The following is a 27,070-nucleotide window of genomic DNA, read 5'->3' as shown; positions in this document are numbered from 1 at the left end:
ATTTTCTAAATGGAGAGAAAATGCAAAAAAAAAAAAATGGTGGTGCAAAAGGACTTGGAGTCCTTGTGCAGGACTCCCTAAAGGTTAATTTGCAGGTTGAGTCTGTGGTGAGGTAGGCAATGAGGGGATACAGGGAGAAGGCAGGAGATTGGGGAGAGAGGAAAATTGGCTCAGCCATGATGAAACGGCAGAGAAGACTAACTGGGCCAAATAGCCTAATTCTGCTCATATATCTTACGGTCTTATTCAGACTTGATGCACATTCTCCATTGGACTCCAAATCTGGAAAGTAATGCTACACGCCAGCTTCAGGTGGAAGCAATGAAAGTGTGCAAAATCATACTATTAAGCAACGTACTTCTAGTCTCAACAGCCTGGATGTTTCCCCTCCCCTTATTTCTCTGATGTGTAGTGTATTTTCTTTTATGAAACCCAGTACTTTGGTCTAAGTACATAATGGGAGGGATAAGCTTACCTGCTTGCACAAGTTGATCATACAGATCAACAGATTCTTTCACTCTCCTGAGCTGAATGCGTTCTTTCAGGGCATCCTCCGTCACTTCACTTATCAGGGGCTCCAACTGTTGTGGCATCAGACACTATATATAAAAAACATTGATAATTGGCCACGAGTGACAACTTGCATTTCTGTAGTGCCTCGTACAATCCTCGGACTGTGCATTTCAATCTATGTTTCGATGTGCATGTGTCAAATAAAGCCAATTCAATCTTTGCATTACAACAACAATTAAGCTTCATGAAGTTCTTTGGACATAACACACACCAGGTTGGCCTGAATGGATTATGAGAAATATTGCTGAAATACAAATTTTGCTGCAATCAGGGGGCCTTAGTGAGAGAAATTAAGAGAATTAATCATTTGCTTGGTGGAAAATACAGACATTAATAAGGCTGTTGGTGATAGAGGTTAGCTCAGAGATGATCTGTCAGAGACCAACACTGAAGGGCTTACTGACAACTTAAAGAAAGGCTGTTAGAGTGAAATGCAAGAGAAATTGTCAAGCCTACTGAGCCATCTTAGAATGAATGAGTATTATAATGCAGAAGAAGAGGAAATTAAATAAAACCAACCATCAACAGCCAGAGGTATTGGAGTGCTAGAGTGCAGTAAAACTATGTACATAAGAAAATTTAATGTTCTGTCAATGATATAAATGGCTATGGATTGCTGTACAAAGACTTTTGTTTTAACAAAGGAGGGACTCAACTTACAGGTATCGAAGGTTCAGCAAAGTCCTTCTGGAAAAGTTTGGGGTAAGTGTTAACGATGTACCTGGCCGCATTGCGCCCAGACTCCTGCGACAGGAAGTAGAGACGCTGAAAGAGTAGGAGAGAACATGCTGTTTACAAAGGAGCCTGGTCAACATCACTTAGGAATGGTTCCTAAGGTTAACGAGTGAATAATTAAAAATAATTCTCATTTTCTAGTGAGGAAATGAGACACATGAAAACTATTCGCAAACTAAGCTTTCCAATGTTTACTTCGGCACTGTTGGTTTGGGGGATGTAGAATTGTTATTTTTCTTGGGAGGTGTCTTTCCTAGGCTTGCTTGCATCTTAAATAATCATCTACATACTGTGCATGTAATTGTTCACCGAATGCTCCAGTAATTGAAGTATGGTTGCTTTGGTATTTTTCTAGAAACTTCTGAGTTTTCTGTAGCAGATGTCACACCACTTGAATCAGGCTATTTTATAGGTTAATTGTTACCAATGGAATTTTGTTATTTCTAGTCTCAGCGTGAGACAACTACAACTGCTTTTACCTTTGTCTTTTCTTTGTTCTCTCAACCCCTCTCTCTTGTTCGTCTTCCACTCTTGTAACACTTAATAAGTTTTGTGCCTAATTCTTGACTTCTGAAGAACCTTTGGATCACAAAAGTATCAGGATCTAACAGCACCTGCAATGCAGCTCGAGTAGAATCCCCACAGATTAACAGAGCATGCAAATGTGCTCCCACCACAACTTCTCCATGCCACCCAATCAACACCAGTCCAATTTGCCTGCAATGGACCCATATTCCTCTAAATTCCTGCCACTTTATGTTGCTGGATTGTGACCAGTGCAGACAAGTAACACGACTCAAATGGAACATACAATGCAAGTAGAAACCTTGCCAAAGTGGAACACTTACATATTCTGGTGATGTCCTGGGTATAAGGTAGGGGTCATCTTGGAACCTGTAATGCACAGCTGTGGGGTCCTGTGACAGAAAGAAGACAAATACTGAGTGTCTTACACACACCAAAGAAAGGCCCGGCCTGGCCCCCAGAAGATGATAGACGAAAATTTTAAAACAAATACTCACTCTGTTCACTGTGGTTGCAAGAGCTTGAAGGACTGCAAGCTTATCCCTAGGAGATACAAACAAAAAGGGTATTATAAACTATTAAATTAACATTAGCTATTTGATGACTTACTAGCTTTCTCTTTGCATAGATATCATAGCAGCAAAATGAGTTACTGGAGCATTAATACTTCACGTTTCTCTCCTACCACCTTAATGTTTATTGCATTTGACTCCATTGACATGCAGGTATCCGAAGTCCAACCACTTAAGCATAATGACATGGTTAAAAATATGCAACTATATTATTTTTGAGTTACATTTTTAAATCCTCAAATTTCTTGGAAAGATATCATCTGATTCCCTGCTCCTCACCACCATATACAGGTCGGCCTGCAGATTATTTGGTGTTTATCATTACAGATATCCCTGGGAACCCCAAAAGTGAGCCATTTTATATTGTGGCTCAAGACCCTGTCCTTACATGTACAGTACTGTGCAAAAGTTTTTATAGCTAGGGTGCCCAACACTTTTGCACAGTACTGTATTTGTTCACGTGGAATGGAGAGCGAGTTTGTAAATCTGGTGGAAGCAAAGGATGGTGAGGGTGGGTTGTGGGACAGGTGGCAGAGAAGGAGTACCAGTGATTGGGGGGGGGGGGAGGGGGTGCAGATGCAGACACACCCAGTTCTGAGACACCAGGCAAGGTCATTTAATTCCAAACTATTGGTTTATTGATCATTACACATTGTCACTCTGGTGCTTCCCCTCTCTCTCCCTTCCCATGATCCCCTTCTCCCTGCTCTCTACCCACTCTCAGTCCACAATGGAGACCCATATCAAAATCAGGTTTATCATTACTCCCCTATGTCATGAAATTTGTTTTTTTTTGTAGCAGCAGTACAGCGGAATACATAAAATTACTATAGTACTCTGCAAAAGTCTGAAACACATATGTATAGCTACTGTGCCTAAGAATTTTGCACAGTACGGTACACTCTAATTAAGGTGTCAGCACTGAAGGAAGAAACTGAATCATCACTGGCAAACCATATGAATGAGGAGGAAGCAGTATCAGTAGGGTATTTGACAGCACTGCCATTCATTGAGCTCAGTCTGGTTATGCAACCACAGACAATCTCTGAAGAGTATTGATAATGGTTGGAGTCACCCATCTTGTAAATACGATGCCTAGAAGGTGGCAATGGCAAACTACTTCTGGAGAAAAATTTGCCAAGAACAATCACGGTCAAGGAAAGACCATGATCACCTACAACATACAACATGGCACATATCAAATGACTGAACAATCATGTGAGTCAAGACATTCCTTCTCAATGCAGTCTAAAATGGTCAATCCTTTGTTTTAAGTATAATGCCTGTCTCCAGTTTCCCAGACACGGGCAACATTCTCCCTCCACCATCTCACTCGAGAAGTCTTTCTGAAATGTTTTAGTGAAATATTCCCATTATTTTCTTATTACAATTCTGTGTCTCAAACAATGCAACAAATGAAAATACTTACCAAGTTTTTTTTCTTGGAATGACAACTTCTTCTGCACCATCTTAAAAAGCATAAACAACAATGAATGCTCCAATGTGATTCTGCATACCTGATATGAGCAGAAATTAATATTTGAATCCAAACAATTTAGACTCATTTCAACACTACAGAAAACAAAACAAGTTACCTGTCTGTTTTCCTGCAACACATTGGCAGAGAAAATGACTTGTGGAATAATACCTGTCAAATGATAATTAGTACAATCACGTTTGGGGTTGTAAATAAGAATACCACAAAATGACAGATGAGGCCACATCTGATGTGATTGCATTATGGCCCTGAGAATCCTCGCTAATTTCTTTACGCAAAGTACATCTTAGAACCAGTAAGCAAGCATGCCATTGTGGACTTAGCAATGATTTACAAGCCACATTAATTAACTGACAAATACTACAAGCATTTAACAACTCCCAGCACATTATGTTGAGCACAGTGCAAAAAAAAGTATAGAATTGGGAGCAGGAGTAGGTGACTTCAAGCTTACTATTACATTTAATGGCATTTGATTGATCATTCAGTTACCCTATTCCAGCCTTTTCTCTCCCAGATCCCTATACCACTAGTATTGTATCAAACTCCTTGAATATATTTAATGACTCGGTCTCAATTTCCTCCTCTTGCAGAAAATTACATACGATCTACTCTTTGGGTAGATCATATGCAATTCATGATATTTCCAAATGGTCTACCTCATATCCTTAGACTGGAAGCACTACTTCCTTAGGAGACTGCAGAGATGCGGCATGCCATCAAAAACCTTGGCAAACTTCGATAGATGTGTGGTGAAAAGTGTGCTGACTGGCCGTGTTCCAGCCTGGTATGGGAACACCAATGCCTTTGAGCAGAACATCTACAAAAGGTAGTGGATTCAGCCCAGTACATCATGGGTAAAGCCTTCCCAAACATTGAACACATCTATATGAAATGGTGCCATAGAAAAGCAGCATCCATCATCAAACATCCTCACCACACCACCCAGGCCATGCTCTTTTCTCACTGCTGCCATCAGGTAGAAGGTACAGGTGCCTCAGGACTTGCACCACCAGGTTTAAGAACAGTTTCTACCAGGCTCTTGAACAAAAGGAAATAACTATACTCATTCTATTTCTATTGTTCCCACAGTAGATGGTCTCACTTTAAGAACTCTTTATCTTGTTATTCTATGCTCATTATTTATTGCTATTTATTAATATCTGCATTTGCAGTTTGTTGTCCACTGATCCTGTTTATAGTTATTGTTGTATAGATCTGCTAGGTATGCCCACAGAAAAAGAAACTCAGGACTACATGTGGTGACATGAATGTATTTTGATAAGTTTCACTTTGAACGTTAGACTCCCCATAATTGCAACTAGTCTGTTCAGTCACTTCCAGATTTTATCAATAAGACCCCTCTCGTTATTTTAAATTCTAGAGAACTCAAGGCCGATTATCCCGATCTCATTCCAGTTCAGCCCTGTGACTCCAGGAATCAGTTGTTTAACCTTCACTGCACCACTACAGAAAAACAACCACATTCAGGGAACCATTATTGTGTACTGTTCTGGTCATCCCATTGCAAGAAGAATGTGGGGGCTTTGGGGAGGGCTCAGACGAGGTTTAATCAGGTTACTGCCTGCATTAGAACATATTACTTATCAGGAAATGGGCAAAATTGGATGATTTCCTCTGGAGCATCAGAGGCTGAAGAAAAACCTGATAGAAGTTTATAAAATTATGAGAGGCACAGGTAGGGTAGACAGGCAGTCCCAGGGTAGAAATGTCAAATACTGGAGGTCCTGGCTTTAAGGTGAGGGGGAGAAAGTTGAAAAGGGATGTGCAGGGCAAGTTTTCTTTGAAGAACATCAATGTACTTGGGTCCTGGTTCATTCTGCCAGAGGAAACACATACAATAATTGTGTCCAAGAGGATTCTAAATAAGCATGTGAATATGCAGAGAATGGAGGGATAGAGATCATGGGCAGGCACTACCCGTAATAGTACATCACTCCAAATTCCATATGCGTCCATTTTTAAATTTATTCATTGAGATACAGCGTGGAGTTAGCCCTTCCGCCTCTTCAAGCCGTGCCCACTGATTTAACCCTCGCCTAATTGCAGGACAATTTACAATGGCCAATAAAGGTACCAATCGGTATGTCTTTGGACTGTGGGAGGAAACCAGAGCACCTGGAGGAAACACACCAGGTCACGGAGAGAACATACAGACAGTGGAATTCAGAAGAATGAGTGGTGACCTCAGTGAAAACTATCGAATGGTGAAAGACCTTGATAGAATGGATGTGGAGAGGATGTTTTCTATGGTAGGTCTGTCTAAGACCAGAGGACAGAAACTCAGAATGGGGGGGGGGGGGAAGGGGGGAGGGGTGTCCACATTGGAGATGAGGAGGAATTTCTTTAGCCAGACAGTAGTGAATGCTCTGCAGCTGGCTGCGATCCTGTGCAGTAACCACCCTGCTCCCCGCCCTCCCTGTATTAGATGGCGATGCAGCCAGTTAGAATGTCCTCCATGGTAGATCTGCAGAAAATTTCAAGTGTTTTAGGTGACAAGCCAAATCTCCTCAAACACCTGATGAAATATACCCACTGTCTTGTCTTCTTTATAGCTGCATCAATATATTGGGACCAGGTTAGATCCTCAGATATGGACACCCAGGAACTTGAAATTGCTCACTCTCTCCACTTCTGCTCCCTCTATGAGAATTGGTAAGTGTTCCCTAATCTTACCTCTTTCTGAGGTCCACAATCAGCTCTTTGGTCTTACTGAAGCTGAGTGCGAGGTTGTTATTGTGGCACCACTCATAATAAAAATGGCTCCGTCTGTCCAAATAGACAATGGATGCACCTGGATCTCCGGAGCACAGACCTGGGCGATGAATATGGAGATCCTGGGCCGCCCAGACATCAAGATCCCCCTCTCGGCCTCACGGATGTGGTCCAAAGGAATGCGAAACAGTATATTTGGCATCAGCTTGGCCGCAGGAGCTGCCGGGAGGTGACGTGATACGTCATCCAACCGCTTTATGAGCTCCACTCTGGATTTGCGTAGGGTTTACTCCTTAGCCTTCTCTTCTCCCAAAGATACCCACAAGACAGTGGGATCCATAACCCTGGATAGGGGCCCATACCCGGTACTGTCAGCCGGAGCCAGCTGAGCTCGGGACTCGTGTAAGGCAGGGTCATCACGCTCTGTACTAGTGACACATGGAGCCACTACCCACTCAACTAGCTGATATATCTCACTCCCGTACACATTCTCGTCATCATCTGAGATTCTGCCATCTTGGTTGTACTCCAGATTCGTCTCTTGTGCCTCTCAACAAAGTTCAATCTCACCAAATGGGAGAATAGGGCAGGGGAGCTGAAGGACCTCCTACTGTGTTCCTATCCCGCTGTTATCAGACTCTCGAACGGACTTAACTCCACAATCTACCTCGTTATAATCTTGCACTTTACCGTTCACCTGCACTACACTTTCTCCGTAGTTTTTACGCTTTAACCTGTACTCTATTATTGTTTTATCTTGTTCTACGTTAATTCATTGTGTAATGATTTGATCTGTATGAATAGTATACATGGTAAGCTGTTCACTATACAGTATCTCAGTATATGCAATAATAATAAACCAATACCAATAGAAACAGCTTTGGGAAACGGTGATGTTAGCTGCAGGACCTCTCCGGCCTGGAACCTACCCCTTCAAACAACGTTGTAAACCCGACAGTGTCCTATATTCCCATTCCCTAACGTTCTGACCTCCCGCCACTCTAAAATCAAACACCCATGTCCTGCGGGAGAAGCGACAGTGACTTGTCCCCTCCTAGGCCTGCGCAGGTATGGCGCTCGTTGTTGGTCGAAATGAAGGACCGACCTGCAGCTGAACAGCACGACACCCCCTTCCCTGCCTCCTCACCGGTGCCCACCGCCGTTGCTCCGAGTCTCCGGCCGCTGGACGGCCCCGCTCCTCCCCACCAGCCGCCGACACACGCGAACACAGGACGCCGCCATCTTGCTCCTCCGCGCGCTGCCTCATGGGACGGATCAGCTCCTACCAACCGGGAGTGTAGGGAGAGTTCAAACATTATATAGAGAAGTATTTTTACTATGGATATGTTTGAAAAGGCAAGAAGCACTAGTAGGAAATCACCATAGTCAGTATCTATGAAATTGAATATTATTGTTTTAATTATTTCACTGGGAGTTTTGTAAATTTTATCGATGTTCTTTTATCTCCCCTATCGTGAGTTTTACAAATCCCCATGTGAGCTCTGTTCCCAAAGTTAAGATGCTGAATCGATTTTAATGCCACTTTCTTCATAAATATCACCACGGACTCGGTACAAAATGCTCATTGGGAAAGAAATTCCATGGAGGCGCTTGCAAAGCATATCGTTTAACGTGTATTCGGCGGAAGAAATCAGGTAACGGTGACTGTGAAGGTAACCCGGCCTTTGGAGCCTTTGTGGGCTCGCACAAACCCTGGTCAATGTGCCCATGAAAGTGGGTCAGACCTGGGCGATTCACTCAGCATCGTGTCTTGTTTTCATGCAGCGGGTGTTATCTGTAACATACTTCCCTCCCTTTGTGAGGCGAGAAAGCCAGGAGTGTAAATGTGTGTTTGAACTTGATAAGTCGATAATTGCGAAGAGTTCGATAGTTTCTTGAAGAAATACTGGTATTAGTAACTGGTGATGAGGTTCAATTGTCTATCGGGTTGCGTTAGTATCAAGATTTCTTCTACATTGTTCATTGAACATTGTCTGTGCAAGGCAATACGTTCGCAACACAGAACTTGAGAAAACATGCTGTACGGTTTGGCTATTCTGTTGAAGGAAGGCAGACTACAGTGTCTCTGCCATTCAATGTATACTCTGTGGCCATTGTTGCTGTGTCGCTTGGCCTTGGTTATGTAGTTGTGGAATAGATCTGCATAGCAATCTGTGACCTTGTCCTTAGTTCCTGATCAGATCAGCTGTGGGGGTATTTGCAGACAGCTTTAACCTCCCCTGCTTCAATCTGAGCTTCCCTCCTGCTTTAAGAAGACCACACTCATCCCACTACCTAAGCAAAACAAGGTGATGTGCCTTCATGAATACCTGCCATTGGCTCTGACATCCACCATCGTGAAGTGCTTGAGAGGCTGGTTGTGGTACACATCGTCCAGCCTTCCAGACAACCTTGACCTGCAGTTCACCTGCAGCTGAGATAAGTCTATGGCAGATGCCATCTCCTTGGCCATACACTCATCTCGGAGCATCTGGACAGTGAAGACACTTGTATATGCTAATGTTCATTGATTACAGCCCCACCTTCAGATTCAGATTTATTTATGACATGTTCAGAACATTGAAACATACAGTGAAATGTGTTGTTTGCGTTAACAACTAACACATCCAAGGATGTGCTGGGGCAGTCTGCAAGTGTCGTCACACATTCTGACACTAACGTGGGATGACCACAATGACCGACAGAACAACGCAGACATCAACAACAAAAGTACAAAACAAACCCCTTCCCCACCCACCTGTCCCTTCAGACTGTGAACACTAGACGCCACCTTCCAGTCCCTGGCATGGACTTGGGCCTGTACCTCTAGGCTCATCAACTTTGGTCTTTGACCTTTCTGGCCTTCTACCCCCAGACTTGCCGAGTTCTGGACTTCAGCCGTCAGCTTTGCCCTCTGGACTTCGCAGACCACTGGGTACCGACCCCAGTACTCACTGATCACAGGTTTGACCTTTGCGTCTTGATCCCAGGACTCGCCAATCATGAGTTTGACCTTGCAGCCTTGACCGATCTGACCTCTGGGATCGGTGACCTTTGACTGTGGAGCACTTTGAGCCTGGACATTTGGCCACATACAAACCTCCATTACCAGTGGATTGGGGTGGGGTGGAATTCAGGACTCTGTGACGAGAATACACATAAATTAAGGTGTTTGCTGGCCTGGGCTAGCACCAGTGGCATCAGCAATTGGTCTGCCACCTGTCCTCAGGGGAGGGAGAGATAAGGAACACAATGAAGCAGTATTTGGAGATGTTAATGAAGGAGCCATCAGTCTGGGTATTGTCAAGATCGGCTCCCCCTTTGAACCCTGAACTGTTTGAAGTGATGGACAGGCGATTTGGAGATGTGTAATGAAGGGACGGGAGAGAGAGCTGTCTAGAGCGGCTCCCCGTTTGAACCCTGAATTGTTTGAAGTAATGGACAGGCGATACCCCAGCGGGGGGATAAAAAGGGACAGGTTTGCTAAGGCAGGACACACACGACACCCCGAGGTAACGAGACCCTGGAAGCGGTGCGCCTCTCACAAGTCGGTGGGAAGCTCTTGGACGGCTGATCGCGGGATCAGCCTTAGACACACAGGGTGGAAAGGTACGATCAGCGGGAACCCGGTGTGTGTCCGCCCTTGCTTGGGTGCCGGGTTCACTGCAGAGGATCGACCGCATCTGGAGGAGGGGTCACAGTCGGTGACCTCAGGTGACATCACAAAGGACTCGCCCGAAAGCTGCTTGTGAGCAATATCGCAGGTCTGTGTGTGGAAGCCGTTTTGAATGATCAGTCGTTCTTGTTATCTCTCTCCTTCCCCCCCCACATTGTTCATCGCCATGGCAACGATTACTGCGAACTGAACTAAATTGAACTGGACTTTGTGTCACTTTGAAATTGGTCATTTAGCCCTAGACAACGATAGAGCTTGATTGATCCTGTTATCTTAATTCTGTGCACATGTGTGTTTATCATTGCTGAACTGTTGCATTTATTATCCTTTCGATTACTGTGTTGTTTGTTTCTTTAATAAAACTTTCTTAGATCTAATAATCCAGACTCCAACTGAGTGATCCATTTCTGCTGGTTTGGCAACCCAGTTACGGGGTATGTAACAACTCCCACCCATGTGTCTCTCCTACTTGGCTTTCGCCAACCTTGGTATCACTGGTCGCTGTGACCCGACCTCTGGAACCACTGGCCTTTGACTGCTGAGTGTTCGAACTTAATGATATAAAGCTCCTACCCCTGTCTCTTTATTCTCCTCCATCACTGCCCTAAACCTTAATCTGACCCCTAATTCCTGCACTGTCCCTAAAACCATGAACCTAAAAACCACTCAAGTCTGAGCCACAACGTCGACGGATGTCACAGCTCCCGCCATTTTGACCTGAACACCAGTTCTTTCCCCTGACTCTTCATTTACTGACCCTGGCTGCTAACCCTCCCGCATCCCTGTCCCTAGACCCTAACTTTCTGCGCTATCCTCAAAACCATCATCACGAACCTAAAAACCACCCAAGTCTGAGCCACAACATCGATGGACATCAGAGCTCCTTCCATTTTGACCTGAACACCAGTTCCTGCCCCTGTCTACTAACTCCCCCATATCCCTGTCCCTAAACTCTAACTCACTGCGCTGTCCTCAAACCATCATTCCCAACAAAATCTAACCAAGTCTGAACCATGACTTTGAACACACAGCTCACACCTGGAAGCCTTCAGTACCATAATTCCAAGCAAACACATCATAAGAACACAAGAACACAAGAACAAAAGAACAAAAGAAATAGGAGCAGGAGTAGGCCATCCGGCCCATCGAGCCTGCCCTGCCATTCAATAAGATCATGGCTGATTTGGCCGTAAATTCAGCTCCATCTACAGTGGCATGCAAAAGTTTGGGCACCCCTGGTCAAAATTTCTGTTACTGTGAATAGTTAAGTGAGCAGAAGATGAACTGATCTAAGAGTCATAAAGTTAAAGATGAAACATTCTTTTCAATATTTTAAGCAAGATTAGTGTATTATTTTTGTTTTGTACAATTTTAGAATGAAAAAAAGGAAAGGAGAACCATGCAAAAGTTCGGACACCCCAAGAGATTTGAACTCTCAGATAACTTTTACCAAGGTCTCAGACCTTAATTAGCTTGTTAGAGCCATGACTTGTTCACAGTCATCATTAGGAAAGGCCAGGTGATGCAAATTTCAAAGCTTTATAAATACCCTGACTCCTCAAACCTTGTCCCAACAATCAGCAGCCATGGGCTCCTCTAAGCAGCTTCCTAGCACTCTGAAAATTAAAATAAATGATGCCCACAAAGCAGGAGAAGACTATAGGCTGGTCCTGGACTTATTTCCTAGCATAATTTACATATTACTATTTAATTATTTGTGGTTTTATTACTATTTATGGTGCAACTGTAACAAAAACCAATTTCCCCCAGGATCAATAAAGTATGGCTATGACTAAAGATAGCACAGTGTTTTCAGGTAGCTGTTTCCTCAGTTCGTAATGTAGTTAAGAAATGGCAATTAACAGGAACGGTGGAGGTCTAGAAGACGAAGAAAACTTTCCGAGAGAACTGCTCATAGGATTGCTAGAAAGGCAAATCAAAACCCCCGTTTGACTGCAAAAGATCTTCAGGAAGATTTAGTAGACTGGAATGGTGGTGCACTGTTCTACTGTGCAGTGACACCTGCACAAATGTGACCTTCATTGGAAGAGTCATCAGAAGAAAACCTTTCCTGCGTCCTGACCACAAAATTCAGTGTAAGCATAAGATTTTTAGCTGCTTTAGCAGTGAGGGTCTTTCCTCCTTTAGGAGAATCTAGAACCATAGGTCATTGGATTGCCTATTTGAGACTGATGTGAAAGGACATTTTTATTAAATTGTCATAAGTATCTCAAACACTTTGATTCCACTGCGCTTTGACAATGATCCATTTTTAAGGTAGATAATTGTAAACGGGTGAAAGTTTACCATGGATAGACAAGAATGCAGAGCTGGAGCTGCAATCAGATCATCTGTGATCTTATTAAATAGACTAAGCCTGTAGGGCTTATTGGCTGCTGCTGCTTCTAGTTGGTACTGTATGTATATAGTATTCTGCCATATGTGGTCTGTGTTGAATGCACTTTGCTGTACTTTCTAAGTGGTCAGAATCAAGTTTATTAGCTCTGACGTATGTCATGCAATTTGTTGTTTTGTGACAGCAGTACAGTGCAATACATAAAAGTTATTCTAAAGGTACAATAAAACTAAATAAATTCTGCAGAAGGTTAATTGCGAGGTAGCGTTCATGGGTTCAATGGCTGTTCAGATATCTGATGGCAGAGGGGAAGAAGCTGTTCTTAAAACATTTGAATGTAACTCTTCAGGCTCCTGTACTTCTTCCCAGATGGTAGTCCTGAGGAGAGGCCATGTCTGATTATGAGGGTCCTTAATGTTGGAAGCTGCCTTCTCGAAGCACCGCCTCTTGAAGATCAAAGTTCAAAGTAAATTTGTTATCAAAGTTCATATATATACTACACTCAGGTCCATTTTCTTGTGGGCATTCACAACTAGAAAGAAAAACAACAGAATCAATGAAAACCCTCACACAAAGATGGACAAACAACCAGTGTGCAGAAGACAAATTGTGCAAAAGCAAAAGGAAAGAAAATAATAATAAGTAATCAATAAATATTGAGAATGTGAGTCGTAGCGTCCTTGTAAGTGAGGCTATAGATTGTGGATTTGTGAGTCTATAGATTGTTCAGTATTTTTGGTGAGTGAAGTTATCCCTTTTGGTTCAAGAGCTTAATGGTTGAGGGGAATTAGCTGTTCCTGTGCCTGGTGGTGTGGGACTTAGGCTCCTGTACCACCTTCCTGATGGCAGCAGTGAGAAGAGAGCATGGCCTGGGTCCCTGATGGATGCTGCTTTCCCGCCTCAGTGCTCCTTGTAAATGTGCACAATGGTGAGGAGAGCGGTACACGTGATGGACTGAGCTGTATCCACTACTTTTTGCAGTTTTTTTTCCATTCAAACCCATTGGTGTTTCCATTTCAGGCTGCAATGCAACCAGTTAGTGTACTCTCCTCTGCATCCATAGAAGTTTGTCAAAGTTTTAGACGACATGCCAAATCGGCACAAATTTCTGAGAAAGTTAAGGTGCTATCGTGACTTCTTTGTAATGGTGGTTACACCTTGGATCCAGAACACATCTTCTGAAATGATAATGACAAGGAATTTAAACTCTCCACCTCTGATCCCCTGATGAAGACTGGCTCATGATCCTCTGGTTTCTTCCTTCTGTAGTCAAATGTCAGTTGTTTGATTTTTGCTGACATTGAGCGAGAGGTGGTTGTTGTGGCACCCTTCAGCCAGCCTCTCAAATCTCCTTCCTAAATGCTGTATCACCCCACAATTATGGTGTCATCAGCAAACTTAAATCTGGCATTGGAGCTGTACTTAGCCTCACAGTCATAAGTATAAAGTGAGTAGAGCAGGGGGGCTAAGCACACAAGCTTGTAGTGCACTTGATGGTGATTGTGGAGGAGATGTTACTGCCAATCTGAACTGACTGGGTCTGCAAGTGAGGAAATTGAGGAGCCAGTCCACAAGGAGGTATTGAGCTTATTGATTGTTTTTGGAGGAATGATAGTGTTGAATGCTGATCTGTAGTCAATGAAGAGCATACTGATGTATGAATCTTCGCTGTCCAAATACTCCGGAGCTGAGTGGAGAGTCAATGTAACAACATCTGATGTTGACCTGGGGTGATGGATGCAAGTCACTCCTTAGGCAGGAGTAGATGTGGTTCATCAGTAACCTCTGCACTCTATGGTGGGGAGGCTTGTAGCCCATGATGGAGCTGGCTGACTCGATGACACTTTGTAAGCTCTTTCGATCCTGTGAATTAGTGCCTTTATACCAGGCGGTGATACAACCAGTCAGAATGCTCTCCACCATACAGCTGTAGAAATTTGCTAGAGTCCTTGGTGATGTACCAAATCTCCTCAAACTCCTAATGAACTATAGTCACTGGCATGTCTTCTTGATTGCATCAATATGTACAGTGAAAAAATGTTATTTTGCGTGCCATCCATACAGATAACTTAATCACTTCAGTGTATTGAGTAAGTACAAGGGAAAAACAAAAACAGAATACAGAATATAGTGTTACGGTTACAGGGAAAATGCAGTGCAGGAAGACAATAAGGTGCAGTTGCATGACAAGGTTTTTGTATCCGCTATCTAAAGGGAAAAGCATGTCTGGGGTGGGAGGGGTCTTTGATTATGTTGGCTGCTTTACTGAGAATCCATAGAGGGGAGGCTGGTTTCTGTGATGTGTTGACTATATCCACAACTCTACCGTTATTTGTGGAGTTGAGCAGACCTGTTGCCGTACTATGCCGTGATGCATCTAGCTGAGAGTGCTTCTGGTGGTGCATCTCTAAAGACTGATGAGGGCCAAAGGTGACATGCTGAAGCTCCTTAGCTTACTGAGGATGAGGAAGTAGAGGCATTGGTGTGCTTTCTTGGCCCTGGCATCTCTGTGGTTGGACTGGGACAGGTTATTGATGATGCTTACAGCTTTCAACCACCTCCACCTCAGCACTATTGATGTAAAGAGGAACATGTTTACCACCCTGTTTCCAGAAGTCAATGGCCAGCTCTTTTTTAAATTCAGAGTTGCACCCATGTAAATATGGGCAGTGCTAAACCCTTGGCTGTGAAGTGCAGATGTGTTGTCTGGTATCTCTGAATTACTTGTTTGTAATAAAATGAGCTAGATTTAGCAATCAACAGGAATTCTGCAGATGCTGGAAATTCAAGCAACACACATAAAAGTTGCTGGTGAACGCAGCAGGCCAGGCAGCATCTCTAGGAAGAGGTGCAGTCGACGTTTCAGGCCAAGACCCTTCGTCAGGACTAACTGAAGGAAGAGTGAGTAAGGGATTTGAAAGTTGGAGGGGGAGGGGGAGATCCAAAATGATAGGAGAAGACAGGAGGGGGAGGGATGGAGCCAAGAGCTGGACAGGTGATAGGCAAAAGGGGATACGAGAGGATCATGGGACAGGAGGTCCGGGAAGAAAGACAAGGGGGGGGGGACCCAGAGGATGGGCAAGAGGTATATTCAGAGGGACAGAGGGAGAAAAAGGAGAGTGAGAGAAAGAATGTGTGTATAAAAATAAGTAACGGATGGGGTACGAGGGGGAGGTGGGGCATTAGCGGAAGTTAGAGAAGTCGATGTTAGCCAAGAGCTGGACAGGTGATAGGCAAAACCCTGCCCTCAAGTTTACCTGGTCCATTTCCAACACCTCCCTCCCCTTTCTAGATCTTTCTGTCTCTGTCTCTGGAGACAGCTTATCCACTGATGTCTACTATAAGCCTACTGACTCTCACAGCTATCTGGACTATTCCTCTTCTCACCCTGTCTCTTGCAAAAACGCCATCCCCTTCTCGCAATTCCTCCGTCTCCGCCGCATCTGCTCTCAGGATGAGGCTTTTCATTCTAGGACGAGGAAGATGTCTTCCTTTTTTAAAGAAAGGGGCTTCCCTTCCTCCACTATCAACTCTGCTCTCAAACGCATCTCCCCCATTTCACGTACATCTGCTCTCACTCCATCCTCCCGCCACCCCACTAGGAATAGGGTTCCCCTGGTCCTCACCTACCACCCCACCAGCCTCCGGGTCCAACATATTATTCTCCGTAACTTCCGCCACCTCCAATGGGATCCCACCACTAAGCACATCTTTCCCTCCCCCCCCTCTCTGCATTCCGCAGGGATCGCTCCCTACGCAACTCCCTTGTCCATTCGTCCCCCCCCATCCCTCCCCACTGATCTCCCTCCTGGCACTTATCCGTGTAAGCGGAACAAGTGCTACACATGCCCTTACACTTCCTCCCTTACCACCATTCAGGGCCCCAAACAGTCCTTCCAGGTGAGGCAACACTTCACCTGTGAGTTGGCTGGGGTGATATACTGCGTCCGGTGCTCCCGATGTGGCCTTTTATATATTGGCGAGACCCGACGCAGACTGGGAGACCGCTTTGCTGAACATCTACGCTCTGTCCGCCAGAGAAAGCAGGATCTCCCAGACATGTCTATCCACGGCCTCCTCTACTGTAAGGATGAAGCCACACTCAGGTAGGAGGAACAACACCTTATATTCCGTCTGGGTAGCCTCCAACCTGATGGCATGAACACTGACTTCTCTAACTTTTGCTAATGCCCCACCTCCCCCTCGTACCCCATCTGTTCCTTATTTTTATACACTCATTCTTTCACTCTCCTTTTTCTCCCTCTGTCCCTCTGAATATACCCCTTGCCCATCCTCTGGGTCCCCCCCACCTTGTCTTTCTTCCCAGACCTCCTGTCCCATGATCCTCTCGTATCCCCTTTTGCCAATCACCTGTCCAGCTCTTGGCTCTATCCCTCCCTCTCCTGTCTTCTCCTATCATTTTGGATCTCCCCCTCTCCCTCCAACTTTCAAATCCCTTACTCACTCTTCCTTCAGTTAGTCCTGACGAAGGGTCTCGGCCTGAAACGTCGACTGCACCTCTTCCTACAGATGCTGCCTGGCCTGCTGCGTTCACCAGCAACTTTTATGTGTGTTGCTAGATTTAGCAATATTCAATTCTCCTTGTTTAATGACTAAGCTGTATCTAACAGCTTGAAATTCTTTCTTTGGCAGGAAGCTGAGTGTAAAGGCAATCACCAATCCTAATTTGTTGGACAATGTGGGCAATCCGGCAGCAAATGGCCTATATGATCTGGCATTGGGTCCAGCTGATTCCAAGGAAGTATGTGGTACTTGTGCTCAGGATTTTACTAATTGCTCAGGCCATGTGGGCCATATAGATCTTCCACTCACGGTCTACAATCCCTTATTTTTTGATGTAAGTATTGGGATCTCTTTGGGGGGGGGGGGCGGTGGAACGAAACATTGTGAATGGACATGTGATGATGACTGAACTAAATACCAGAAAAGGATGAAAAGATTTATTTGTCATTCTTTACCTGTGAGAGAGAAACAGTGTTAACTCTTTTTCTCTTCATATTTGCTATTTGTCATGTTGTGTCTTTACATCATTTTCTGTTGTGATCAGTATTGCTTTGTGATGTGGGATCGCTTGGGTTTTTTTCCCTGTTGTGTGTACAGTTAACGCTTTCCTTCCTGGGATCATTTCCGTGATCTGTCTCTGGACCCTCCCTCTTCAATGCCAGCACATCTATTCTTAGATAAAGGGGCCAAAACTGCTCACAATACTCCAAGTATGGTCTGATCAGTACCTTATAAAGCCTCCGTATTTATATCCTTGCTTTTGTATTCTAGTCCTCCTGAAGTGAATGCTAACATTGCATTTGCTTTCCTTATCACTGACTTAACCTACAAGTTAACCTTTAGGGGATTCTGCAGAGAACTCCCAGGTCCCTTTGCACTTCTGATTTTTAATTTTTTCCCCATTTAGAAAATAGTCTCTGCCTTTATTCCTTCTACCAAAGTGCATGATCATATACTTCCCTACACAATATTTCATCTGCCACTTCTTTGCCGATTCTCCCAATCTGTCTAGGTCATTCTGCAGACTCTCTGCTTCCTCAACACTATCTGCCCCTGATCCTATCTTTGTATCATCCACAAATTTGGCCACAAAGCCATCAAATCCTTCATCCAAATAAAAGAAGTGGTCCCAATACCAACCCCTGTATTACACCACTGGTCACCTGCAGCCAACCAGAAAAGGCCTCCTCTATTCCTACTTTTTGCCTCTTGCAACTCAGACAATCTTCTGTCCATGCTTGTATCTTTCCTGTAATACCATGGGCTTTTATCTTGTAGAGCAGCCTCATGCATGGCACCTTGTCAAAGGCATTCTGAAAATCCAAATAATCAACAATCGCTGACTCTCCTTTGTCTATCCTGCTTGTTATTTCCTAAACATCTATCCCTATACTTAACCTCTAAACATCTTAAAATTATGTTCCCTTGTCATAGACATTTCCATTCTGGGAAAAAATCTCTGGCTCTCCATTGTATTTAAGCCTCTTATCATCTTATACACTATCAAATCATCTCTCATCCTCCTGGATCATTTAAGTTATGCTTATTAAAGTTCAGCCAGTTTGCTTCTTCCTTCATTGAACTGAATGCACGTGTGCAATTGCTTGGTTTGTGATTTGATAGTCTGCACTAATAATTGTAGGGAAAGACCATAAGATATAGGAGCAGAATTAGGTCATTTGCCCCATCGAGTCTGTTCTGCCATTTCATCATGGCTGATCCAATTTTCCTCTCAGCCCCAATCTCTTGCCTCCCTCCCGTATCCCTTCGTGTCCTTACCAATCAAGAGTCTATCAACCCCTGCCTTGAATATACGTAAAGACTTGGCGTCCACAGCTGCCTGTGGCAAAGAATTCCACAGATTCACCACTCTCTGGCTAAAGAAATTCTTCCTCATCTCCATTCTAAAAGGACAGCCCTCTATTCTGAGGCTGTGTTCTCTGGTCTTAGACTCTCCCACCACAGGAAATATTCTCCACACATCCACTCTATCAAGGTCCTTCACCGTTCGTTAGGTTTCAATGAGGTCACCCCTCATTCTTCTGAATTTTAGTGAATACAGGCCTAGAGCCATCAAACACTTTTCAGATGACAAGCCATTAAATCCTGGAATCATTTTTGTGAACCTCATCTCAACCCTCTCCAGTTTCAACACATCCTTTCTAAGATAAGGGGCCTGGTCTGCTCACAATACTCCAAGTAAGGCCTCACCAGTGCTTTATAAAGTTTCAACATTACATCCTTGCTTTTATATTCGAGTCTCCTTGAAATTAACGCTAACATAATAAATTTAACTTGTTATAGTTTCTTGTCTTTTCCTTTATTCCATTTCTTTGGGTTCTGATCATTGACCTTAAACTTTCCTCAAAGACTAGAATTTCTCCAAATTATTTAGCACTTTGGTCTAAAACATATTTCAGTTATATTTAAGTACTCCTTTTATATTTTCACCAAGTATTGAGCTAGCATGTGCTTGGTACAACCAAACAATCATAACTGATTTCACAACTTTGAATGTGGCTTCTAAATCAAAAAAAGATCATGATAATGGAAAGATAGGAAAAAAAACTTGTTGTGATCTTGATCCCAAATGACAGAGTAGGCTTGAAATCTTTTGATTTTTTTTTTTGGTTAAATCAATATGTTTCCATGCAGAAACTTTACCTTATGATACGGGGCTCCTGCCTGAACTGCCATATGCTGACATGTCCTCGTGTGGTAATGCATCTGCTATTAAATCAACTGCAGATAGTGGATTGTGGAGCTGTTGAAGATGTGTATGAATTGGAGAAAATATTGAATGAGGTGAGTACTTAGTATAGATTTGAAGCACTGTTAATTCTCTTGGAGCTTATAAGTCACTTGTTTTCCTGGAAGATACAGAGGACATGTGATTTCAATAATACAAAACGCTTCAAATTTATCCATTATCACTTTTAGATTCAAATTATCTCCATTTTCAAAAGTAAAATAGTTATATACCTCAATTGCATTGTCACCGACTACGTGGAGTAGAATCGCAGCTTTCGTTTTTTCCAATTTTTTTTATCTGCTCCGATCGCCGATAAATAAATTTCAAAACGTTGTTTGAATTTTCTCCGGTTCTCAGAAAAATGAAATGATGGTGGTGGTTGCAGTTTTTCCATTTGTAAAACTGTTAGCAAGCACCAAAACAGTTTGGGCTCTTTTTTTTTCTTTGATTCTCCTGTATTTGGAAACGTATTATTCTTCCAGACCGACTTCTGACACCATGTTGTTGTCTTTATATTTATACGTACCGTGGGTTAACAATAAAGAATCATATTCTGGAAGAATTAGAACTTTGATTTACAGCAACAAAACCAAACCACGTTTCTACCAAGCCATTTTCTAGGTCATGCTCCCATTTCTGCGCATGCTCAAAACTCTTTCCAGTCACGTTCTTATATGTCATTACATGTGATATCACCACAGTTTCAATAATTTTTCCCAGACAATATTTATTCTAGACACAATGGCATAGCAATAGGCTTCTGAGTATTTATTTCTTTGCTGTTTATGGGACTTGCTGTTGTGTACAGGTTGGCTACTTCATTTGCTTTTGTACCAGTGTGTGAATATTTAAAAAAAAGTCCAGTGCTGGAACAGAGGACCAGTGAGGATTAAAAATAACCTAGTGCTTGTTGAAAGAAAGAACCAATGAGTTTGCTGCTGTGTTCTTCATTATGTTAAGTGTAATGCATTGGCAGTAAAACCGTTTAGATGCACTAGCAGGGTTGAAAAGTGCCTTTTAACTGCAAACCCTTTTTGCCATCTGAAGCATGGGGAGCTCTGCATTGACCACAGATTTAACTTTCATCCCGCAGCTAACATTTCCATTCTCTGTTACTTGAGTAATTAGTGAATACATTTATTAAACATTGTGTGCGTGAGGCAGTAGTGTATTCAATTGTGGCAAACCCTGTCGAAACTGCATACTGTGCTTGCATCAAGTTTTGCAAAAACGTGGCAGCAGAGAGGAGACTCAGAAAAAACAAGTTTTCAATAATTCTCAATTGATTTTTTTTTTAACAGGTCTTGGAGAAAAATTCGAAGGCCACAATAGATGAAATCCAGGAAGCACTAAATGAATATACCCGGAAAGTGCTGAAAAATCGAATATCTTGCAAGGCTTCTCAAGTAAGCATAACAGAAGTTTTGTGCATTTCTACACTGTGGCAATGCACCTTATGGAAAACAGATTATTGACTGCATCATAAAAGACATTACATACATTTTGATTTGAAGTGTTGGTTAATGGATGGAAGACTAAATTAGAAAAATTTGAATTGGAGACTGATTGGAGGTGCATTTTGGATGTGAACATAGTAATAAAATCTCTGGAGTGTTCTGGGGGTATAATTGAAGGTGGTTGATGGAACGTACAGGGAAGATGTCAGAGGCACAGCCTCTTCACAGAGAGTATTAGGTGTGTGCAACACCCTGCCAAGGGTATTGGTAGAGGCAGATACATCAGGGTCATTTAAGAAACTTGCACACATGGATAATAGTGAAATGGAGGGCTACGTATGGAAGGGTCCATTGATCTTAGAGTAAATTAAAAGATTGGCACAGCATTGTGGGCCGAAGGGCCTGTAATGTGTTCTATGTAATTTGTCAAACGATGGATGTAAAGGGATTAAGGAAACACTGACAATTAAGGGTATAAACAATCTTCCAAACTTTTAAGAAGGCAAGGGTAGCAGATTCATGGGAACACCTCCACTCACAAGTTCTCCTCAAGGTACCCCACCATTTTGACTTGGAAATAGTTTGGCTTTCCTGTATCATTGCTGGGTCAGATTCCTGGAGCTGTCCATCCAACAACTTTGTATTGTACCTTCACCACTGTGACGTTCTAGGAATGTGATTTCTGTGAAAAGCGGAGCGGGATTAATGAGGCAACTCATCTCTCATTCCACAGCTGCTGACTGACCTCCTGGGTTGTCTGTCTGTCTCTAAACTACATTGTGGGTCAGGATATCTAAATCCTATATATTTGTATCAAATTTTATTAAAGAAAAAGACCTTATTCTTAAGGAACTGCACTATATATTTAATAATCCTGTGATCTTTTCTACAAAATATTGTTAATATTAAATTGTATTAATATTCTGTGATAACTTTAATATCAATCATTTCCTGTCTTGATTACATCTTGAACACTTCACCAACAGTTTCTTGCTGATTACAATACTCACACCTCCTATCATTGTGTTCCTTCATTAAAAACAATGTGCTATTAAACCGTGTATGCCGAAACCTTAACCTCGATATTATCACCTCCTTCCTCCTGCTCTTTCCTACGTTCCTTGACCATCCCACTTCTTTCTGGATATTATAAAGGAGTCTTCCTGTTTGCTCTTCATCTCATTGTTTTCCCCAGATTTTTTATTTCACTTCTAATAATATTTTACATTTCTCCTTTACTGTAATTTATTTAAATATCGACTTCTCATCCTGTTGCCTCTTTTGCTAATTTATTCGCTTGTTCATTCCCTCCAATACCAGCACGTGCTGGAATCCACGTTAAGCCGGTACACAGTCCCATCATTTTAAGCCTAAATAAAGTTTGTATTATCTCATACAGAATGTCTGATCTTGCCTCTGAAAGGAAATCTTTTAGACTTCTGATTGTTGTGCTTCAATCAGACAATATTACAACTCTCATCGGTCTCATTTCCGCCACCCACTGCAAAGCTAATAGTACAGCTGTCATTTCACCCGTATACACTGAGAAATCACCATGCATCCTCACTTGCTTTTTAATGTTGAAATCAGGCATTATGTATCCTACCCTAATCTACTATTACCATTTTTGAAGAATCTGTGTATATTTGTGAATGTCCACAATAATTATTATTTACAAAAGGTTTGACTATAACTTGATTTAAAACCACTTTTCTGTTTTTTTTTGTCTGCTTTTGAATAATTTAAGATCCATCTCTGCTGCTTCGTACAGCCCTGGAGATACCCCAGGAAAAGGCACTGCAGCACTCACTGCCTTATTACTAATTCTTGTCATTTCTGATTTTCCTTTCAGTAGTTCATGTAAAACTTTTGATTTTCTTTCTTTCTTTCTTTATCCCAACATGTTTCTAAAAGCGGCTTATTTGGATGATTTTCTCCATGCCTTTGTAGGTTTATCCAATATAAATTGCTTTCAAAGATTTCCAATCAGCTCCCCATTCCTTTCCTATTGAACACCTCATAATATTTAGCACTTTTTTACTTTTGGTTATTATTTCCTTAATATGTGTTGATCATGTGAGTCTTTTATTGAACCAAATTCCTAAAAATTTAAAGGTATCCACACTTTCTAATTCTATACCATAAAGCTCTAGTAAAGTGTAGTTCTATCCTTTTCCTAGTGAAAAACATTATTTTGGATTTCTCTGCTAAAAATCTGAATCCCCATTTTAATGCCCAATCTTCCACCTGAACTATTGCCACTTGAAGTTTCTCTGTTATAAATGCCAAATTCCCATTTATTTTCCACATGGTTCCATCATCTGCAAACAATGATACTGGGATACTGCTATTTATATTCGGGAATATATCATAAACTTCTGAGGGGTTCCATTTCCCACAATTTGTTTTTTTTTTTGACATAGATTTCCGCACTCGCACCATGATAGACCTACCAATTTAAAAATCCTTTATCCAATTTAGCATTTGACCTCTAATTCCCAATTTATATAATTAGATGATCAAACTTTCTTTCCACATGGTATCATATGCTTTCTCTACATCAAAAAAGACTGCTACTACGCTTTCTCTGTTCAATTGAGCCCTCCTCTCATGTTCTAGACATGGAGCTGGATCCATGGTTCCTCTTCCTCTCCTAAACCCACTCTGATATTTAAAAATACTCCATCTAGTTTCAATGTAATATGTAATTCTCTTAATAAACATTTTCCATGGTTTTACATACTTGTGAGGTTAATGCTATTGGTCAATAACCTGCTGGATTGCTAGCATTTTTGCTTAGTTTACGTACTCCTTTACATGCTTCTGGAAGGTTTCCTTTTTCCCATACACGGTTAAATAACTTCAAAATATCTTCCTTCCCTTTCTTTCTCAAATTAGATAACATAACTTATCTGATCCCTGCTTTCTTTTCTTTTCTAAGAACACCTTTGAATTCTGTCATGATGATCATCACATTTAATGTACCCTTAAAATTTCCATCCTGTACTTAATGCTTCCAAGTTCTCTTATCATGTTTCCTCTCTTCTCCTTTTCCTTCATTACTTGTATTATCAGAACTATGTATTTTACCAAAAGTATGTACCAGTTCTCTACATTCAATACTGCAGCTCTCTCTCCATCACATGACACTGGGTATCCAATTTCCCTGGTGATACCATTCATTCTTTTTATCATCTTCCAAACTCTATCAATGGGTGTTTGTATTCCTCTGGAGTCACAAAACTTACTCCAATATTCCTGTTTCACCTTTCGAATTGCTTTTCTTGCTATTGCTTGTATCCTTTTATACTTGATTAATTTTTGAAAATTTTGTGCCCGCTTTAACATTCTAAATGCTCTATTACAATCTCTTATTATTTCCCCACATTCTTTTGTCCACCATTTTCTTTTTAGCTTAGTATACTTATTGTTGCCACTGTCATCATTCTTTCTACAATTGTGTCACATAAAAGATCCACATCCTGATTGATTTCAATATTCTGTTAATCCCCAGTCAGTCTTTCCAAATAGCCAGCGTTCCAGCACATTTTCCTCATCTATCACTATTTCTATTCCTATTTGACATAGTACAGGGTAATGATCACTGCCTGTTGTTGTTTCTTTAGAAACCTCTCATCTACACTTTCCTGCCAAAGGTACTGTAACTAATATTAAATCGATTTCTGATTCAGAACCTGCATTAAAATTTACTCTTGTCCTATTTTCACATCCCCATAGGCTACTGTATTCACCCACCACAATTATAACATTTTACCCATCTCCACTGCTCATCCATTATGTGCTCCTCCATATCTCTGCCTTCCTTTACACACAGCTGTTATGAGCCCATATTTCTGACATTTATAACCTAAGTGGTGGTGGAACATAGGCTCTGATACTAAAACACATGAATCCAGTTGTTACTTTTCCTGGTACGGTTGAGCCCTGAAATGTTAATATAACATATGTGCTCTCAACCTTTTCTTCATTCCTCACTGCTTTCAATCTTTTTATTTCAATCAACAATCCTCCTTTTGATACGTTTCTTTAGTTCCTATAAGTTTTCTCCAATTGGTATTCCCATTGTCACCTCTTCAACACCATTTTCCCCCAACACACTTTTCTATAACTCTCTTTTGACAATATTTAGTTACTTCATAACTTTGTCCCTGTGCTCTGGATTTTCACAAACAACCAACAGTGCTCCATCACTCAGAATCTTTGGCATATTTAAATTACCTTCTTTAGATTGTTAGTGTCTTTGGACTCAATGCATTTACTTCACTCACTTGTTTAAACCTAAACATTACTTTAAACTCCTTCAAGTCAATATTGTTCTCTATCATGATTATCATTTTCTCATTTATTTCCATTTTTCCTACCTGTCCACACTTTCTTCCACTCCTTATGATCTCTTACATCCTCCTTTTCTCTTCCACTACAATTATCAGCCATCCCAACCTGGCCACAGTTCAGATTATGTCCGGCTGCACTCCGTTCTCTGATTCCAGTTCATCCAATTGGAGCCAGCTCCTGGGTGTTTCCAGCATTCTTTTTTTTTTTATTTCTCATTTCTGGAATCTGCAGCTTTATTGATTTTTCATTCCAAGAGCATTGCTCGGTCAATGCTAATTCAAGAAGGTCATTAAACACGATATGGTGATATGGGGCCGAATGGGATCTGCATCAGCCATGACGGAATGGTGGAGCAGACTCGATAGGCTGAATGGCCTAATTCTGCTCCTGTGTCTGATGGTCTTATGGTTCTTTGCAAGCAACACCTGCTTCCCCTGTTAATGTATAAAATATATATAAGTTAATATGTAAATGTCTGTCTTGACTCAATACTTCTGAGCAGTAATTGAGTTTTATTCAGTGGCCGTTGAGCTTCATTGCAACTCTGGTGTCTTTCTGTTTTGCATGTTATCTTCAATCACTCCTTCCCTTTTTCATTGGTTAGTTGGTGATACCAATAGTCTTACTTTAAGGGATGTACAAGAAAGAAATTGCTTCAATTGCTGTCACACTCTCCTTTTACCTGGAGAAGAGACCATGCCAATACTTTGTTTCTTTCTGTCCCACCCCAGAAGTTTAACACTTTTAAAACCTATGTAGAGCAGTATAGTCCAGCACAGTACAGGTCCTTCAGCTCACAATGCTGTGCCGACCTTTCAGCCTACTCTTTGAGATCAATCTACCCTTTCTTTCCTTTCTACATAGCCCTCCATTTTTTATCATTCATGTGCCTGTCTGAGAGTTTATTTACATACCCCTAATGTATCTGTCTCTACCGCCACCCACGGCAGGGCGTTCCATGCACCCACCACTCTGTGTAAAGGACTTGCCTCTGACATTCCCCCTGCCCCTCTGCCCCCCTCCCCCCATTATACTTTCCTCCAATCACCTGCTCCCTGGTATTAGCCTTTTTTGCCCTGGGGCAAAGTCTCTGGCTATCCACTCAATCCATGCCTCTTAATCACCTTGTGCACCTTTATCAATTCACCTCTATGGAAATGATTAAACAGTTGATGTCTTGAGCCAAGACCCTCTTCGGCCCAAAATGTCAACTGTTAAATAGTTCCAGCAGTTCTTGTCTTTCTCCTCCCAATTCTCACATGATGTGCCACACTGTCAACCATTTAAAATACTCCTTCCAAATGTTTGTT

The 27,070-nt window shown here is 42.1% G+C and overlaps 2 protein-coding genes across 4 annotated transcripts in view; one reads left to right on the top strand and one right to left on the bottom strand.

Moving 5' to 3' along the window:
* Positions 1-7,892, bottom strand: part of ptcd3 (pentatricopeptide repeat domain 3) — a 44,832-nt gene extending 36,940 nt beyond the window's left edge. For both annotated transcript variants that reach the window (XM_072256643.1, XM_072256644.1), the window contains exons 1-7: positions 7,787-7,892; positions 4,001-4,053; positions 3,835-3,874; positions 2,331-2,376; positions 2,157-2,225; positions 1,234-1,338; positions 476-599 (exon numbers count right to left, since the gene is read on the bottom strand). In XM_072256643.1, the coding sequence (XP_072112744.1) occupies positions 476-599; positions 1,234-1,338; positions 2,157-2,225; positions 2,331-2,376; positions 3,835-3,874; positions 4,001-4,053; positions 7,787-7,881 (532 nt within the window). In that variant the 5' untranslated portion in view covers positions 7,882-7,892. The remainder of the gene's footprint in view (positions 1-475; positions 600-1,233; positions 1,339-2,156; positions 2,226-2,330; positions 2,377-3,834; positions 3,875-4,000; positions 4,054-7,786) is intronic.
* A 101-nt stretch (positions 7,893-7,993) lies between these two features.
* The window catches only part of polr1a (RNA polymerase I subunit A), a 167,385-nt gene continuing 148,308 nt past the window's right edge, over positions 7,994-27,070 (top strand). For both annotated transcript variants that reach the window (XM_072256641.1, XM_072256642.1), the window contains exons 1-4: positions 7,994-8,294; positions 17,325-17,529; positions 19,851-20,000; positions 21,249-21,353. In XM_072256641.1, the coding sequence (XP_072112742.1) occupies positions 8,218-8,294; positions 17,325-17,529; positions 19,851-20,000; positions 21,249-21,353 (537 nt within the window). In that variant the 5' untranslated portion in view covers positions 7,994-8,217. The remainder of the gene's footprint in view (positions 8,295-17,324; positions 17,530-19,850; positions 20,001-21,248; positions 21,354-27,070) is intronic.

The sequence above is a fragment of the Mobula birostris genome, chromosome 4 (assembly GCF_030028105.1).
Source record: "Mobula birostris isolate sMobBir1 chromosome 4, sMobBir1.hap1, whole genome shotgun sequence".
In the NCBI taxonomy this organism is placed as follows: domain Eukaryota; kingdom Metazoa; phylum Chordata; class Chondrichthyes; order Myliobatiformes; family Myliobatidae; genus Mobula; species Mobula birostris.
Note: the sequence above shows the minus strand (reverse complement) of the source record. Positions and strands in the feature narration are given on the sequence as shown.